Source organism: Plectropomus leopardus, chromosome 11 (genome assembly GCF_026936395.1).
Source record: "Plectropomus leopardus strain MGB_pleo_1.0 chromosome 11, ASM2693639v1, whole genome shotgun sequence".
NCBI classification, from domain to species: Eukaryota; Metazoa; Chordata; class Actinopteri; order Perciformes; family Serranidae; genus Plectropomus; species Plectropomus leopardus.
This window is the reverse complement of record NC_142186.1, coordinates 11,264,910-11,285,168: the sequence shown is the minus strand read 5'-3', so window position 1 is coordinate 11,285,168 and position 20,259 is coordinate 11,264,910. Positions and strand designations below refer to the sequence as shown.

Sequence of the window (20,259 nt, the reverse complement as noted above, 5' to 3'; positions counted from 1 at the left end):
TTCAAGACATCACCTTAGAAGATTGCTAATTTTTATTTTATTTCTTACAGTATAGACTTATGATCAATCTATTAAAACAAAAATATTGGCAGATTAATCAATTATTGCCTTAAAAGTAACAGCAAGCCCACTTAATATCTTTGTGACACATGGTCAACAAACATTATAAGCTTATCAAAGATATGATATATTACAGGGCTTTTGTATTGGATCATTTTAGTTTATACACCTACAGTTTTAAACTACTAACAAGTAAAGCCATGTCTATAATTATTTATACTTAAGCATGTGTTCTGTTTATGAAGCCATCATGCAGATGAGTGTGACACCATTACTATTAATACTATTGCTTGCCCTGGTGTGAGTGAGATATAGAGAGAGGGTTGTTTTAATTAAATCTTATTTCTGCTCCATTATTAGATATGCTGAGGAACATGTTTGCACTCATAAAATAAGTGTGTAAACCAAAGGCTATGATAGATTGTGTTTTATTTTTATGCTTTGCATGTTTGGAATCTTGTTGTATTTTCTATGCATCTTTTTGCATTTAATTACTTGAAAAACATAAACTAAGTCTTCTCTTGTCCTTTGATGTCTCCCCTTTTTCTCATTCAGGTATGCAATAAATAACCTCTGAACATCCAAGTGTGTGGCTCTGGCTCTCCAGCCCTGAACCTGTCCTGCGCCCGAGACATTCTGATCTGTTTTGTCCACTCCATTCCATTAACACACTTGAGGGAAATCTAATTTGGTTTTGTCACATCCCTGTTGTGGCAAGTCCAAGTTTTGTCCATGGCTGGTCATGTTTTAAATCGGTAACCACTCAGCGCCAAGCTGGACCCGAAGACTTCACCTCCCAACACCTGCTCCTCTGCCCCGCCCCCTAAACAGTCTTCTGAACACACAGCGCGACTACATTACCCAGGGCTCCAACTGACTAGCGAAGAGGAGGAAGAGGAGTATGTCAGTGAAGCAAGTCTGCCAGCTGCACTCCAGGAGTTTACAGCCACCTACAGAGATGCAGAGACCATTACTGGTAATGTTGCATGCATACAATATATCTATAGGTAGACAAAAGTTACTGGAATCCATTTGGCAGTTTTAAATCAGCACTGGATGCATAAATATATAATTCAACTGTCAAAAATGCTTTCTTGTTAAACATCCATCAAGTTGCATCATCTGAGTCAATTATATTTATGTATATATATATATATATATATATCAAAGAAGTTCTACAGTAGAATTGAACCCAGTTAAAAGTATACAATAGTAACAGTCCCCAATCTCTAATGGTTTGGACTACTTCTATTATTACCAATACCAATAATATATAATAATAATAATAATAATAATAATAATAATAATAATAATAATAATAATAATAACAATAATAATAATAATAATAATAATAATAGTAATAGTAATAGTAATAATAATAGTTCTATTTCTGTGACTGGGAAGAACATTGTGGTTTGAGAAAGATGGCGTGTGATGGTAAGAGAGGCATGTGGAGCTGTGAGAAACTGTCCCTCCATGTGACCTTTTTCATATGTCACATCCTGTCAATAAAGCAGCTCCAGGGGACATCTGCTCTGTGTAAACACCAGCATGTGAGAGGAGCTCCCAGTGGACTGTCTCTGTCAACTCTTTCAGTCATCTCCCCTTCTCCTTTTCTCCCATCGCTCTCTCCAAGGGAGCAGAGGGACACTAATGTCTCATCTCCAGTGGTCACAATTTAGCAGTGCTGCAGCCCATCTTCTTTCTCTTTGCAGTCTGCGTAAGCCCGTCTGGAATGAGTATTTGGCAGACGCTTTTAACAACTGAAGTCATAAAAGATTAATGGATATTGATTCATTTTTTTTTTCTTGCAGCCCTAATCTCGCAGCAGTCTAGATTGTCCCAACCTGGAAACAAACACTGAGGACAGGCAAATCTTTCAGCCCAGAGTATTGGGAAAAGCTGACACCAAAACATGGCCATTACACTAACTGACAAGTCCAGCAGAACATGTTGTGTCTCTTGTGATGAAACTTCTTAAGTCAACTGTTCAGCGCATCAGTGCTAAGCCTTTGTTTAATACGGCATTTAGGACCCTGAGGGACAGTATGGAAATGGGGCCCAGAGGAAGGGAAAGGGAGCTTAATACAATTTGGCCAAAAGCCACTTCAACAAGCCCATAAGGGTTGCCAAGCACTTGTACAGCACTAGACTAAAGATTCAGCTAAGCAGTGATTGAGACTGTGGTAGTTTCTTACACACAAATAACAGGAAAAGGCCTCTCATATAGTTTCCTGATGCACACATCGTCCCACCCTATGACCTCAGTTCCTTGTATTATCTGAACACCGACAAGTTCCTTTATTGTCTACCTGATGACATCTAAGGCATTAAGTAATATGGAGCTTCTGATGGACTCTCTCACCTTTAGCACTTGGAAACTTGGCTCTGTTGTTCATTACACATCTATTCAGTTTCCAAACTGCCCACTCTTTCACATGGCCCTGCTGGGCTGGAGCCTACCCCAGTATACAGTGGGTACGGAAAGTATTCAGACCCCCTTAAATTTTTCACTCTGTTATATTGCAGCCATTTGTGTCACAGCAAAGGGTCTGAATACTTATGACCATGTGATATTTCAGTGATTCTTTTTTAATAAATCTGCAAAAATGTCAACAATTCTGTGTTTTTCTGTCAATATGGGGTGCTGTGTGTACATTAATGAGGAAAAAAATGAACTTAAATGATTTTAGCAAATGGCTGCAATATAACAGAGTGAAAAATTTAAGGGGGTCTGAATACTTTCCGTACCCACTGTACATCAGCCAAGAGCTAGGATACACTCTGGAAAGGTCATCTTTTTTTATCAAAGGGTTAACACATACAGATAGATTATCATTCACAACTACTAATTTAGATTTAACAGTCACCAATTAGAGGAGACCAGAGAACCTGGATTTCCTGTCTTGTTGTCTTAAAGCTGGGGATGTTGTTGATGTTTAGCACAACCATAGTGAAGTTTGCACACATTATAATCTTGCTGATCTGGTACTCGACAGCTACTGCAGCTGGGACGGTGATTAACAGACTTCAGATAGTCATACCCCTTTGCTCTGTTGAAGTTCCCACACCTAATTTTGATCTGTTGATGAGTAAAGTTCTCATCAATAGAACTGCCTGTTTTTTGGACAAAAACAAATATCTTTAAGAAAAGCTTGCAGGTTATCAATACAATCTGCCATGTTGCTTCTACTCTTTACTTCTGCTGTGCACTGTTCAGTGCCCTCTGTTGATTACATCCTTGACCACAATTGCTCCACAACAAACCGGTGGAAACTCATGCTGGTTCGCCAGATAGAACCAAGGTTACCAATTGTAGTAGGCAACCCCATTAATGCTTCAATGCTATCGTATGGTTTCTTGATTGTAGATTTATTTTCAGCACCGTATCACCAGAGCTTCACAGGGAGAATGTGTCACTAAATGTTGTGGGTAACTTGAAGTGCAGTCCCTGCACTGGGAGGGGGCTCTAACTTTTTTTATGGTCACTGGCTCAGTGCGTTAATGGCTACTTCCTCATGCATGCAAAGGCTTTTAAATGTAGGCTGGGACACAGTCTTTGACCCCATGGGAATTATAGGTTCTGACACATGCGCAGTGGGCCACAGCAAACGGGGCTAGAAAGAAAGGGTTGGTGTCTGCTCAGGTGCTCTTTGGGTGTGCTCGGCCTGTCAGAACTTTTTGGGAATGCTCAATATGGATGGCTAATATACAGGAGAACATTTTCAGATAAAAGCATTTGCTTTTTATGTTTTAATAAATGAAAGAATTGTAATTCTCATATCATTATCTCCATATCATCTCATATCTCTTCCCATATCATTATTTTCGTTTAAAATAATAGTCTGACCCAAGTTTGACTGAAGATGGCATCCTCATTTTCTATGATTGTGCGTCAGCTGTTGAACCTTTCAGCATGTGCAGACCAGACCTTACTACGCTTATACCCAAATGAAATGACCCAGTATGACAATGTCCCAGCCTCCATTTAATGGCCTCGAATCATGCTGCTCAATCATGCTTAGGTAAGCAGGTTGTTGAGTAAAAAGTTAAAGGTGCACTATGTAGTGCAGTATAATATGGTATAGCATAGTTAATTTGAGTAGCCCTGCAAAGCTTTCTCAAGCTAATTAGTTCCAATTGTGTTCAAAGTGTGTCAGAGAAATTATGCAAGAATGTCTGAGCTTGTTTATACTGTGTTGCGTTATAGTGTAAGCTGATATTTGTTTGTGCTGAAGAATACTAAACTACATTAATAACATTGCATTACAGTCACTGCTACATTTTTCTTTTTCTCTTATGTTAAAACTATATTGAGATTCCTAATTCACATGCGTTGCTCTTTTTTTCTTCCAAAGTTTGACATTGTTTGTCTTTGATCTTTGTTTTTAATGTAGTGTGGTATGGCAATGTTCGGATTTCTCAGAGATTAGTATGTAATAAGGTGCACAATATAAAAAAAAAAATTACAATTATTTTGACAGATATTGTGATTGCAATACAAGTTGTGATTTTAGCAGAAATGGTAATTTTTGCATGTCATTTTCTCTATTTTTTTTTTTCTAATGGAAATAATGTTTCTTTTTTGACAAGCGTTCTCTTAGGTCTGGATATGATTTGAAGGCCGGCCATCTCTGTGGCACCACAGTGCTTCATTTATAACAGCATGTTGTGACAAATTTACCTTTATCAAATAGGACAACTACTGCGATTTGGGTTTTACACTTGGCAATATTGCAGTTTTGATACAAATTCAATTAAATGTGCAGCCCTAGTATGTAGTTGTGTCAAGATTAAAAAAAAATCACTTCTTGATTCAACTGTATGATCAGTCAGACAGAACAGGAACACTCAACAGGAACAGGCTGGCAACATGTTAGTGCAACAAACAACAGCATAACAGCTGCATTTTGCAAAATCTGATGATGAAATGGCATGCTTGGGTAATATCTACTGTAGTTGAGTCATTCAAGGGCAGAAAAGTTGAGCAAGTAAGGTCAGTGCTGCCATCTGCTGGTGTAAAACAATTACTATAACAAACTTAACTTTCTGTTATAATCTGTTGCATTTCAACTTCTTTTTTTAATCTTTATGCACTTCTGTCTCTCACATCCTTCCCTGTCTGTGACATCTCCCTGCTCTAACTCTGTAGTTGAACACTTCCTTGTGGAGAAAAAAGTTGGTGTGGGAGTGTGTATGTGTGTATAATTTCACTAAGTATAGAGGATGAATGAACACAAAGAGCTGAATAGAGAGGCTCACTGCCATGGAGCAGTTCCTGGGCGTGAGGTTAATTCTCCGTGGTTACCAGCCAGCAGTGATGTAAAGAGTTGAGTAACTGTGAAATTATGGGATGCTTGGTGAGGAGGGAGAGATCAGGAGCAACCAGGCAGACAGAGGACTTTGAGTGAGACAGAGGCAATGTTACATAAGTGGTCAAATGAAGTAGAATCCAAATTGCTGAGTGTGCTTCCTGATTCTGATCAAATCATGGCATGCAAAAACATCCATTGTGCTGTAATGTTTAGACCAGAGCTCGTTTCCTCTTCACTGTTTGCATTATCATGCGTGCACAGACAGACAGGAGCCAAGTAACATAAGATGAACCTGTGTGACCCATGGTGTGTGTGGAGAAATGAGCTTTTGTTTGCTATAACAGCCTGTTTGTAAGTGTAGTCATTTAGTAGGGTTGTGAATGAACTTGGCTGTCAGATGTATGCTGCATCTGAGTGTTGCCATGGATACAGTGTTTTTGTACATGAAAAGTCTGAATCATCCTATGTGGAACTGACAGAATGGAGACTGGCTGGCTCCATACTTGACACAAGAGGCTGAACTGCATTAGTTATTGAAGAAACAATTCAAACACGACACAATAATTTTGATTTTAAAAAAAAAGAAGATCTTTTGCCTCTTAATATTACATAATGAAAACACTGACTTTTGTGACAGAGTTTGTGACAAATGCAGCCACATTGATTTCACCCTCAAACAGAGCTGCAGACAAAGCAGGGCACAGTTGTTGCTTGTTTTCCGTCTTTGTTAGTCTGGCCCATGAAAGGGGAGTTGTTGGCATGTGACGTTGTATGTTTACATATCTGATACAGCCACATGTCCTGTCATGTTGATGCCTCCTTACAGCACTTGATTGTTTCCAGCTTTTGTATCATTTTTATTTTACACAACAGGAACTTTTTAATTAAAAAAAAAAATGTTTCAACTTGTTTGCCAGTTCCTATATTGTATTCCATTTTACACAATTTCTTGTTGTATTATCATACAAAATAGGTCTGATACTTTTACTTACTGGTTAGCTTTAACTAATTGGATGCCAGTGGGATTAAATTAAAATTCCTCCAAAAAAACTCTTTCTGATATTTCATTAGTTTATATCTACAATGACATCTCCCTACTTTATGTTCAGCTTGCGTATTGTTAACAACCCTACAAAATGTTCAGAAATAAATCACCCAAAAAAATCACACCAAATCAACACCAACTTATACTGATACCCTGAATATCTGATATGTGGAACTGATTCTGGATCAGTTTCTCTGCTGAGGTCAGTTTTTCTCTGTAGCCATGTCCATGTTTACTCTTTATTGACAAACTAACCCATGACCACATCTTGTGCAATCATAAATCACAAAAATCACATGTGCACTACCTCTGCTAGCTGGAACCAAACCACTTGCAGTTTGTACATAAAGGCTGACCAAAAAGCTAAAACTTTTTGGCAAGTTTTTTGTGTAATTTTGAAAAGACAGTACATCATTATCTATTCTATGCAAGTGGTGTAATCAGCACACTAGAAATACTAGAAAATAATTACATAGTTTTTTTCATTGTGCTATTTTTTCCTGTTTAAATTGAGTTTGGTTAGAATTGCATTTGGATTTATTATGGTTGAAAACTACAGCTGCAGTCAAAGTGGACTTGTATCACTGCAGTTCCACTCTGACCATAAGAATAAGTGGTAATTCTTTCTATATAACTTAGCGAGAACAGGAACGACACACATACAGGAGTCAGAAATTGACATTTGAACACCTCAGTAGAGCCTCACACACGTAGACCTCGTAGACTGTCAGTGATATTTGACCACGTTGAGGTACTCTCCTGTATTCCATGTGCTTACCCTCTGTGACCGGCGGTGGCTTTCAACTGCAGCTCGGTCTAATTCTGGACACGGTTGTGCTGCAGCTCCATGAGAACCGCATTGAAATATTTGGTTTGATGGCTCCAATGGAGAAAAAACGGGTTCTAAATTTTAGGGAATTATAGTTTATAGTCAGGCCACTTTTTTATTGACTGTCATGAAAGGTACACTGTCTAGAAATTAGCGTTCACCTGCTCATACAGTGCTCAATTCAAACTGTAAAAAATATATTATTTAGATATTTCAAAGATTAAATCGATGGAAGTGTTTCTAAATGGAGCGGACAGATTGAAAACATCATCGAACCACCAGGAATTCACCTGAATCACTCACAGTGGTGTAAAATTGATCAACGCTAATTTTTGGTTATTTTTCACTAGAATCAGATCGTTCCCTTCCATTTTAGAATAGTAGCTAAAATAGAAAAGCATTTCCAAAATAAAACTCTTTGATCATGGATCCCTACTTGTGAAACACCCTAACCACTTAAAACGGGAAGTGTAGCTGTTAGTCAAGACTTCTATATACAAGCTTAGAAACAAATGTACTTATATCAGATGCCATTCAGAGCCAGACACGCTGGGATCTGTAGGATTACACGAAAACATACTGAGTGGATTTTTGGCAGTTCTTCTGCTGCAGCTTTGCTCGCGTTTTACATGCCATGATTACTGCTAAACTGGGCTAAATCTGCTTCATGCTAAACCTGTTGCTCTGACTGTTAAAGGTGGTTTTGCACTTATTCCCACAGTATCAGGTCTGTCTCCCCACGGAGGAGTTTAATATTGACAAATGGTTAAACAGTCGGAACAGCTTCAGACCTGCTGATTGCTACAGTGTGTTTATACTGAGGCAGGATAGGAAGAGAGAGTGTTTGGTTAGAACAGCTCGAAGGAAGAGTCCAGCTGGTTTTGTTGGCTGTCAGAGTGAGGAAGAGAGAGGGAGGGGGGTTAGAGAGAGAGCCACGGGGCGGTCCATGTAGATATCGTCATTGGCATGTCAGGCATGACGGACCAGTTTGGCTCTAGTCTCTTCTCCTCTTCACTCCTCCCTCCCTCTTTTCCTGTCTTTCTGTCTCTTGCACCAAGTGCCGTCCTCTAAAACTTTTAGCACCCTCTCTCTTGTTCTTCCTGCCTCTCACTCTCCCAACACTCTTTCTCTCTCTCTCCTCTCCGTGTTATTTCTTGCGACCTTGCCCTCTCCTGTTCCAGTGGAAAATGTGATTGGAGGGCAGGAGATTTGGTGGTTGTCGGGCTTCAGGCACCATGAGTGAGTACACTGTGCCCTGCATGGGTTTCTGCCACTTTTGGCTGGTCTTTAGTCAAGTTTGTGATGAGTCTAGCTGAGATCTGGATGGGCAGAATGAGACAGATCTTCTCTCACTGTCCCTATCTCTCGATCTTCACTTTGTTTGTCTCTTTCCATCCGTCTTCCTGTCCATCTGTGAATCAGCTGTTAGGGCTTTTATAGTTAGGAAAGCTTCAGAGACTTGCCTGTTAAGTTGTACCTGAAAATCTAAAACTTTAAGTTTACGTTCCAAATTAAAGGAACTGTTTTTTAAGGGTAAAAGTTTAGAATGAATGAAGAAAGGTCAACTTGACTCTTTAACTATCTTTCAGCCGAGTAGCACTTCAGTTGTCTAATAGATTACAGGAGGCAGCCATGTTGGACACTAGGATTTAAACTTGTCCCATTCCCTTAGCAACATTGTAGCATCATGTATCCAGTCCATGTGCTTGTATACCTTTCTGATCTATGCCGACCTGATTTTGGGTGTCAGTCCAGTGACAGACTACACTTAGTTGAGGTATACATGCATCGTTTAAAGGCAGTAAGCAAGATTTGTTTTAGCACTGGCACTTCTGCAGTGGTGTAAATCAACTGTGTACATTTACTTAGGACCTTTACTGTTCTAAGCTACTTGCGCCTTACTTGAGTATTTTATTTTCTAATGCTATTGCTCTCTGCAACTCCACATTTCAGAGGTAAATATTTCACTCGCATTTATCTGACAGCTGTAGTTATGAGTTCCGTCCAAGATTAGGGTTTTGAAATCATATAAAATGTGATTGTTACAGGGTAAATTAAGCAACCTGGCAATATATGAAATGATCCAAATTAGCCCTACCTCAGTCTACTACAATATAAAAATGCTGTTTGCATCAATAATAATCCATTAGGACAATAAACAGTTAACACCGACAAAGCCATTTTGGTTTGTAAAGAATGCTTTTACTTCAGTGAGGTTTTGAATGCAGGACATTCTTAGCATTTTTTAAAACGTGGTAATGTTATTTTTTCTCTAAGTTAAAGATCTGAATACTTCTTTCACCCCTGCACGTCTGCTTGATCTGTGTAATTATTATCAGTGTATTTTTACTGTTTAGCCTACAGAATGACCTGGTCTTGATTTTGAAAGTTGTCTGTCAGTCTTTCTGTCCTTCTGACTCTGTGTCCTCTGCACATGTTGCTTTGTTTATTGCTCAGTTGGACAGTGGCCTATTCTTACACATGAACTTGAGCGTACTTTCTCTGGTGACTTCTAGCTGCTGTTAAGGTTTGCACGACCCTGGTGGTTATGTTCTTTGTGACAGCTATATTTGTATTTGAACACTGGACGTAAACTTCTCCTGGTCATATGTCCACCTTGACTGAGCACAAATCTAAATAGAAAGTTTAGTAAACTTAAAACTTTACTTTATTTCTACAAGGTGCTCTTTTGACACACTGAGTCAGTAACGGCCGGCAGTGGCCAGGACTCCCTTGAAAGAGATTCTGAATCTCAACCAGACTATTCCAGGTTAAATAATGGTATATAAATAAACATTATGAATGACAAATAACTAAATATTGCAGATATTAGTAGTATAGTATAGTATCAGTATATAAGTTAATAGTTATTACTTTTCTGCTAGATGTAAGTCTCACCTGGTATTTATGGTAGACTGATATATATAAGATATCATGTGATGCAGTTCACAGTCTCAAAGGAGAGCACAGGTCAACAACACACAGCTGACATACAGTCTGTTTACTTTGTACTTGGGACAGTCCTGGTTAACTTTTTTTGCACTCTGTGTAACTTATTTAGCAACAGAGTCTACATTTGACTATTAAATAATATCCAACTAAATGAATACTACAAAAACTACAATAAAATGAAAAATGATCATCTTTGTTTTGCCAAATATGACACACACACACACACACACACACACACATACACACACACACACACACACACACACACACACATACACACACACACATACTTTTTTGCTGTCTCCATTGACCTTTTGTCAGCACACACAGCACAGAAGGGTTTGTGCTATAATTATCCTCATCCATGTCCTATCAAGACTCATTTTAGGAGCTGAAGTGCGTTGGTCATATTTCATATTAGTGCAGGGTAGAAATTTTAGGATTCTCCAGCAACATCCCCATCTGGATCGGGTTTGTGCAAATATTATTCTGGTCCATTTAGAATTATGTTGGTGATGGTTGAGAACAAAGAAAAGATGGAGCTTTTTTTTTGTCTCTAAAAAAAGAGCGTTAACATGAGAAGAACATTCATATCAGATGCATGAACACCCAAACTAGACAATAATAAGAATCATCACACTATTCTTTACAGATTAGTAAGAACTTCAATTCATGGTAAAATGTCCCTTTTTTAGTGGTATGAACTGGTAACCAGGACTTACCTCTGTGTTGAAACCTCATTGGCTGTGCTTGCTGAATGATTCACCAGCTGTTGTGTGTGTGTGTGTGTGTGTGTGTGTGTGTGTGTGTGTGTGTGTGTGTGTGTGTGTGTCTCTGTATGTGTGTTTCCCCTTTTTCAGCACAGTCCGTCATTCAGTCTGGATTAGCAAACTGTGAGAGACAGCATTGTTAGAGAGACAGACAGAGGGAGAGACAGACAGCAGAGGAGAGCGGGAGAGACAGAAATAGTGGGAGACAGGAAAACAAAGGGCATTATTTTTTACTGTTATGTTCAATCTCTTTTACTGTCAATGTAATGTTGTTGTAATGTTGTTGTAATGTTGCTGTCCAAGACCTATTTAATTCCACATTTCCGTAGAAAACCTTAATTCTGTGTGTAAACAGAGAGAATGTGCAGTCGTAGAGTCCTAAATGGATGCCTCTTTTAATAGCACACTAAAGTGATGTGAGAACAGAGAGGCACATAGCTGAAAGCTTAGGTAAGATTATTTGGTTTTCCACAGCAGCACACAAAGTGGCTCTCTGGTTGACTCAGTGGTTTCAGTAGGAGGCTGCTGTTGACTTTGTTAAGGAGATGCAGACAGTTTGTAGACCGGTTTAGCTGCTGTGTCTTGTGATGCATTAATGATTTCAGTTTGGTTTTTTTAAATAATTTTACCTAACAGGGAGTAAATTATACTAGCAGAAACTGTTTGATTACTGGAAACTGTAGATGTACTCTGTAGTTTTACTTAGCTGAGAATGTTTGACTTTTGGGTAGTAATAGGTCTAAATAATATGGAGTGATTGCCAGTGTTGGGAATGTTATTTTTGAAATGTAATAGGTTCAAGGTTACTAGTTACCCTGTTGAGAATAAGTTACGTAACTGTTTTAATTACTTCATCAAAGTAATGTTACTTATTACATTTGATTACAGAGCAATAAAGCTGAAAAGACATAAAAACTATTTATTAATTATTATTAAATTTTGCCCTCAAATTTGTCTCAACGGCTTTGCCTAGAGAAGCCATTACTGCACAGCAAAAGGATGTAAAGCAACAGAATAAATGTTTTACTCAACATAGAAACTTTTTACTGAAAAGCTTTTTTTTCATATGTAACACCTTTGTAAACATTTCAATTAGTAATTATTTTTATTAGTAATTACAATTTGATTATGTAATTTAAGTGCATTTTTTTCCTTATTAACTGTAATGGATTACAATTATATTTATTTTGTAATTTTATTATTTTAATAAATTACATGCAAATAGTTACTCGCAAACACTGCTGATTGCAGCCAGTAATGGATAAGGTTGTGGTACAGCACATAGGATTCTTTTTTGGGTTTTTTTGCAATCCACAATAACTATAGGGGATGAACTGTACAGCCCCAATCCAATTAAACATTTAATTAATTTAATTACGGGTGCAAATTGACACAAATTCTGCACATTGTATTTAAGGAGTTGTGGTTAGTTCCTCTTTTTACCACCAGAGGGCGTCCTATACTTTCAACTCTGATGGACTGTTAAAATGTTTTGTTGGGATGCATTATATACGAGGAGAGAAAATGTTACAAATACCCAGAGATGACATTTTGGCACTCCCCCAATAATAAATCTTCATCTTTTCTGAGGGTAATATTTTTTCCCACTGCCAATAGTTAATGCCTAGTTATCATGTGTTAAAAATGTTTCGTCAAAGCAGATATACTGAACAGTGTCTGTCTGTCTCTCTGTGCAGATGTGTGTAACAGTACTGACCTGCCGGAGCTTGAGATTATCAGTCTATTGGAGGAACAGCTGCCCGTCTACAAGCTGAGGGCTGACACTATCTTCGGCTACGACCAAGATGACTGGCTGCACACGCCACTGGTGGACTCCGACTCTGCCCTCGACCTGACGACTGAACAGATAGAGGAGACCCTCAAATACTTTTGTAAGTTCATCACATACATTTTAGGTGATTTGGTGTTAAAATACAGCGTACAACTTTCATCTAAATGTGATAGTGATATTTGTTAAAGAAAGAATTAGACTTTATAATACCAAAACGTAACTCTGTTGAAGCACACTCCGTCTGCGCCCTTCTCAAATAATATCAGACCAAACTCATGTCAACAACAAGGGACAAACTAGTAGAGTTTTAGATTTAAACATCAGGAAACTGCTTTTGGATAGTCACAATGAGGATTTTACCCTTTAACACCTGGATTGACATCAGCTTGGTTGTTCTGCATTCAGACACTTTTCAGAAAGCCATTTAAACCTAAGAACGTTTGGATTCCTTTTAAAGACATGGGGGAAAAAGTAATGAGTAACTTGGCTAGAAATGTCCCACAAATTGCAAAACAAAATGTTATTTAAAAAAAAAGGTGGCAAGGGAGGATTATATTATAAAAAAAGGAGAAAAAATTCCAGAAAATTAAAATTCTAAAATTATGTTACAGAATTCTTTCTTTTTTTTTTTTTAATCTTTTCTTAACTTTTTTATTTATTTATTTATTACAAATTTCTCGCTAATATTTGGGCCATTTCTTGCTAAGCTGCTCATTGCCTTCTTCCCATGTTTCTGAAAGAAATCCAGCTAATATTGCTTAGGGTTCAAAGGGTTACGATTAAGAAGGTGAGAGATTTCAGATCTATTCTGACCTTGAGTGAGTTGCAATTGGAGAAAGAGAGACATGGCCATCTGCCTATCAGTGCTGGTGCAACAGCTGACCCTGGTTACCACAACAAACACTTGATATGTCGCTCTCTCTGCCAGTTGATGTTGTGCTTTCTCTTGCACTCAGTCCGCTGTTGTATCCATGCACGTGTCTGCTCTCGTCTTATCAAACTAAGAGCTGCCTTGTGGTTGATGGCCACGCCAGTTGTGAACCACACACACCCACTTGTACACAATTGGAAGCAAATAAAAACACACAAGCTCACTTAAAACACGTGCACACACGGCACACGGCAAGCCAAGGGAACGTTAAATGGGTTTTCTCACCATCAATAATTTAGTTGTAATTCTTGTCAGCTTGAAAAGTGACTAAGGGTAAAAAAAAGTCTAAAAATAGATCAAGCGTCTTATAAATAGGGTTAACTGAGAGCTGTAACTTTACCTTGTTGCCCTGTGCTGACACGGTCACTTTGGCCTTGACATTCATCATAGCCGGCCAGGCTAAGTGTCAATGACAAGGTCTTTTTACGTAAGAAACAGTACAAGACATTCTGCCATGGGTGTTTTGATAACAAACTGTACATCAGCTGTATGCTCCACAGATTTTTTCCCAGTTAACCTCATCTTGGAGTCATGGTGCTTCTCATTATTGCCTCTAACAGATGGCTAGGTAGCAGCACCCTGAGGGCTTGAAGGAGCAGGGATGGATTATATTGTTTCACTGGAGCTGTGTACTGTTATTTTTTCTGTCATATGTTCATCTTTACGTGGAGCTTCTCTGGTTAAAATGTGTAAAAGCATTATGAATCACAGGGGTGTTTATTGATTTATTTAAGTATGTAACCTGCTGCATGAGGAGGAGGACATATTTGAAGAGGCGATGACATTGAGGCAACTGACCAATACAGAGCCTCTTCATGTTGTGATGACATCACACCCACTTGTCTCACTCAACAGAGGAGACGGGTTGTCTCATTGGTAGATGTTCCTCTAGCCATCCTAGCTATAATGTAGCTGGTGATCAGTGTTGACAACCATAGGAAAAATTACATGTATTTATAAATAGTACTTAGTATTATTTATTTATTTTATTGGTGCAACTGCAACTGCAACTGCAGATTTACCCCAAACCGTGGACCCAAGATTTACATGATTCCCACACATTTTCATGGGAAAAATTTCAAAACTTTTTCATGAATTTTTAGTTATCCATAATATTTTCTCCTTGCCACATTTGCCCAGAATTTTTAAAACTAACCATTTTCAAACTCTAATCAAATAATAAAGTAAGTTTTTTTCTTAGGAGAGGTATATGTGAACAGGTACATGAGGGTATGAGTGCATGTATGTAGATATGTATGCATGTGCATATGTATCTATGTGTATATGTTAGTGTGTATATGTGTATGCATCTCTCTCTCTCTCTCTCTCTCTCTCTCGCTACAAATATTATATATATATATATATATAGTTGGTATAATTTTTGAAAAACTCAATAAAATGATTGTCAAAAAAAGTAAAGAAAATATAATTTCAGCAAGAGAGCATGAAGGGAGAGAAGAAATGCAAGAAGAAACAAGGAAACTTATGTGATGGTTAACAAAATTTAAAAAAAGTTATGCATCAATGCTCATTAGAGCTTAGTTATGTCATCAGCTTTTATACACGCAACAACTTTCCCTGACTTTAAACTTTCAGTTATCTTTACTAATTCCATTACTTTCCCAGGCCTAGAAAATGTGATTGAAATTCCATGACCTTTTCAGGTTAAAGGTATACCAAGCAGGAGTTCCCTCAAAAAACAATGTAGAGACCGATACAAATGTAATCCCTCTCAGACATCACTAATCTTTACTTTACTTTAACTGGTCCGACAATGCTACATAGTATGCCTTTAATGATAATTTTCCATTTTTAAGCAATGTTGTTATTTTTCCAAAATATGGAGATATCTGTCATTATCTGGGGTAGTGGCCATATACAGTATGTATTGGTATACAGTAATGACAAATGAACTGTAACTGAATCTATTATGGGGAGAAATATAACCTCACTATACCTTACATGAAAAATGCAAAGTTGGCTGAAGCTGCATTTTTAGACATCATAAAGGCCTGTAATTAAAGCCCACTTGCTTCCAGTAAGCACCACTTTGTGAGTCTGCCTTTAGCCTGATAGCTATTGGCTGAGGCCTTGTGTTAGCTTCATGCTGCAAATATTAGAGTGTATTGAGCTACACCTAATTTTTCCATAATATGCATCATGGCAGTCTTGGTTAGCACTTGCAGGCTGGATGACATTGAATTTAGCTCACATTGTCATAGAAATGGATCGTATTTTTGCATTTTGCTTTTACTCTGAGGACACATCATTGCTCTGTCTGCCATGCACCGCACACGTGCTTATCTCATCCCTCCCCAGCTAAAATGACCAATCCCCGAATACCTATTGTGTTCATTCATTTTGGGCAAGCCACGTCACCTCTTCCAACACTGCACTGCTTTCCTGCTTTTCTATGCTATGCTGCTCAGCGTCAGGCATAGAGAGTCTGAGCCTGTTGCTATAGCAACCTCACAGAAGGACAAAGTAGAGGAGAGGAGGGGGACTATACACATACATACAAAAGGAGGGTGGGAGCAAGCTAGTGATACTGCTCCCTGTGATTGGCTGATAGGTATCCTCTAACCCCGCCCACCCCACTGTGTCATGATTATCATCATCTCTGCTGCAAAACCCGTGACTGCTGCTGCTTGCTCTCTCTCACTCTCTGATTCTCTGTGTTTATTGAGTCATGGTCAGAGATACGGTGGTGCATGAGTAGATCTCGTGCTTTCACTGCGCTAGGGATGTTACAAAAAAGAAGACTACGGTTATGATATGACCTTAGAAAGCCTTGGCCTGAGGATGGGCTGCCAGGGGCGCAGGAAGATGAATTGACAGGAAGCTATAAATGGATGGAGACATGAGCAGATAGAATTTGGCACATTTGCTGAAGCTTTGGAGGGACTGAGGAAAACTAATGGACAGAAAAGAAAGAAGACAGACAAAAGGACAGAGCGACAGTAAAGAATGTCAGATTCCAACTGACACATTTTGCTGAATCAATGAGGAATTAGCGATGGATAAAAGGACATTAAAGTGACTGTTTTTTCTGCTGACAATTGATGACGCAAGTAACGGCTCTGTGGGATGACACGCAGAAACGGCTACAAATATGGAGCATAACACGCTGACAGTTTGCTGTTAATGAGTGTGGGACAGGAAGGACATATGATAATAATGGGCAGACTGTCACTAATAATGACTGTGTGCCAGCTGGTAATTGCTAAGCATGCTGGGATAGCAGAACTGGCCACTGAGTAACGGACACAGTCAGTACCTAGTAAGACCCTAGCGGCAACTGGTTGTCTCAAAGCATGCTGGGACATCAGGTTTCCCAGATATGTAACACCTAAGTATGCCGGGACTTTGGAAACAACACAGCTGATGATGAACAGACGAGGACAGGTCAGAGGTCGGAGGTTTGTCAAGGCAGACTACTATGAACTGGACTGGTACTATGAGGAGTGTACTGATGGTAAGTTTTATGTTGTGACATCTAATTCTTGAAGAGCTGACACAGACTACTGATGGCGCTGACTGCCTGTTAGATAGTTTAACTCCTTTGTAGGAATTGTGTGATACAGTAGTACAACAGTAATAACTTTAATGTAAGTGGTATTAATGTGTGTACTGTCCCAAAAAAGACATTGACACAACAAGTGAGCTGTAAAGTCAGAAGATCAAGTAATAGACCCCAGTTCTGAGTCCTAAAACCTGGAAATCCATTATCATTTAGCATCTCCAATTCCCTTGTGTCAGAGTCAATGGGTTTTTGGTTAGAAGCCTTAACTAAGATCAGTGGTTAATGCTAGCTTAAAGACTTTCACGTTTTGTTCTTCAACATATAATACGCCAGTCACTACTCCACCAAGCTTTTATGTGTTTTAAAGAGGCGGCTGCTAACAAGTGGCTAAATGAGAGTACAGAACGTCATCAAGCCGAACACGGGTTTACAGCCTCACAGCGGTGGCAATGCAACTGCAATGTAGTTCATTTTAATCTAGCATTAGCTTTTTACTTCAGCAATTAGGATTCAAAAATCCTCAAAGTGGTGGTCATTTGTTGCCATTATCTTGCTTAACTAAACGTGTAAGTGTCATGAAAGTTTGGTTACCACAGATCTTGCTTTCTGCAATAATCCAAAATCCCATAGACCATGTTAGCTTCTGGGATGGCCTACAGAGAAACATCATCCCTAAGGCACTCCATAAAAAAACTGAAACCGAATAAAAGGTAGAAAGGACTTCCTGGTAGGTGAGTTTTGAATTCTGGAATCAAAGTTCATAAATATAAGAAGTAATATTTTTGATAATGCCATGTAGTATATCAGGAGTGAGAATCACCAGAGACCCCACGATAGGATTTCATCGCAATATTTAAGTCACATTACTTTTCTATTGCAAATTATCATTATACATAATTATTATGTCAAACTTTGTCAACATTTGTTTTTACTGAAAGTTTAAGTCTCTCTATCTCACTTTAATTATTTTTATTGCAGCAAAATGAATCGAATGGATGGAAAAACCAATTGATTTTATCATTATAGCTGGTCACCAAAGGTTTAATGTGTATTTGTAATATTAATCATTTTTAAAATAAAGAAATTGATACTTGCCATCTTTGTATTGGTACAATATTGCCATACAAAATATTATGCTATATCAGTACCCCTAACTCCCACCCTGTAATGTGTATGTGATGTAACGTTTGATAACCAGTAGCCAGGTTTTATAACATGTCCTCTGCTGACACACAGAGGTTGACGTGAAGAGAGGTGCTGACAGGATTTAGCTGGATTAGTTAATATTAAACAAGCTTGGTAAATAGGTGGTCATTATTCCCCTCATCATAATAGAAAAAGTGGATTGTAAGGTAATTCAACTCAATAAGATTAAACACCATTATTATCCCTCAACTAAACCCCTAGTGGAGTCATCTTACACTGATTTCTTTCTGCTAGTCTCCATCTAAGCTCAACCCACAGAATGTGACCTTGTGGAGTGGCATTCATGACACCAGAAAATAATCAAAGCAGATGTTACAGTGAAGACAAACACAGCAGTATTGAAGCTGTAGCTATAGCAGGCATACAGTAGGTGTTGTAACAGGTGCTCTGTAGCAGCTGAGTCAGTGTGGCTTCTAAAATAGAGCCATGGAGTAGCTTATATGAGGAGCTGTGGGTGTAGAGAGTGAGAGTGGGGATAGATGCTGTTCCTGCTGGTTGTGAATTAGTGTAAGAGGGTAGTGCTGATGTCAGCTACATGCTTATCATAGCTGCTGAAAAAGAGATGAACAGAACAGGTGACCTGCAGGGACCCATCAGTCACTGTTGGCAAACAGTTTATTGTGAGATGAGATATATGTAATGAAGACGTAGGCAGCTGGTAGACTGTCTAAGTAGATGAATAAAGGAAGCTAGATTGTTGAGACAGTGAAATCAGTGTAATAATCACCATGTCAGGGCAAGACATGTAAAAGCCAAGGGACCGTTCAATGTTTATGAGAGGAGCAGGGTGGCACCTGTGTGATTTCTTAGTTTTTTTTTTTAAATCTTCCCTGGAGCTCTACAAATATTTTTCCTTAAGCTACCTGAGTTATGCAAAATGCATAAGCCTTCCCTTCACCATTAATAGCAAACAACACATACATGCGTGCACACCCCTGGCATTAACAACACATGCATATAATGACTGTTTTTCCAAATAAACCATACCTAAACTTGCACAACAGAGGAAACAGCAGCCAGAATAATGTCAGTAACTTGGCATTATTAGATTTAAAAAAGGAACCCTCTGATGATCAAATGTTAAAAGTTGAAAAATGTAATCCTGGAGTTGACAAATGCCTTGTTTTTTCATTATAGTCATGAATGCAGGAGTAGAGAATTTAGTGTTTGTATTTTACAGGATCTGGTGAGTGGAAGTGGTTTATTTTGGGCAAAATTTTAATATCACTATCTTAATCTTAGAGCTTCTATCTTAAGCTCCATGCAGATGTGTTTCTAACACATGATGTGTAAGATACTTTTGGTATTTACAGTTTCTGCCTATGATAAATATTGTAATTTTGGCAATTTTTTAAAGATAACATGTATTTCAACCCTGCTGTTGGGTTTTAGGTTTTGGAGGGTATTTACAGCTATTACAAAATACAACCTTTCAGAGATAATGGCCCAACCCCAAGCCAAGTTAAAAAACACAACTTTCTCCTTAGTGCTTCCAATTGTTTTTTTCTTTGTCTTTTTTTGTCTTCCCAGTTTTGCACCACCCTGTCCCCTCTCATGAATAACAAAATAAAAACAAAATAAAACAAACAAACAAACAAACAAAAGCCCCAGCATAGCAAACAGTAATGAATAAATAAGTATAATGGATACATTTTAGCTGCAAATCTGTATAATTACCCATTAATAGTAGAATTTGGTGCAGTGACGTGCATTATGTAATGTACCCCATTTTCTTATGACAGCTTGTTGTTTGGCTCACAGTCAAAGCAGTATGTAACCAGTGTGGATAATAATTCTACAGCTTTATACACACATGCATGCATGCATGCACGCACA

The 20,259-nt window shown here is 38.4% G+C and overlaps 1 protein-coding gene across 3 annotated transcripts in view; it reads left to right on the top strand.

Annotated features, from left to right (window-relative positions):
* Positions 1-829: 829 nt before the first annotated feature.
* trak1a (trafficking protein, kinesin binding 1a) overlaps positions 830-20,259 on the top strand; it is a 46,827-nt gene continuing 27,397 nt past the window's right edge. Inside the window, exons 1-2 of one of the 3 annotated variants that reach the window (XM_042489926.2) lie at positions 830-1,036; positions 12,669-12,863. Coding sequence is in view for 2 of the 3 variants with exons in the window: in XM_042489924.2 (XP_042345858.2) it covers positions 8,485-8,488; positions 12,669-12,863 (199 nt within the window). In the remaining variant the exon portion in view is untranslated. Of the gene's footprint in view, positions 1,037-8,267; positions 8,489-12,668; positions 12,864-16,343; positions 17,170-20,259 lie in introns of those variants that run through there. The other 2 variants (XM_042489924.2, XM_042489925.2) reach the window with 2 other exon arrangements.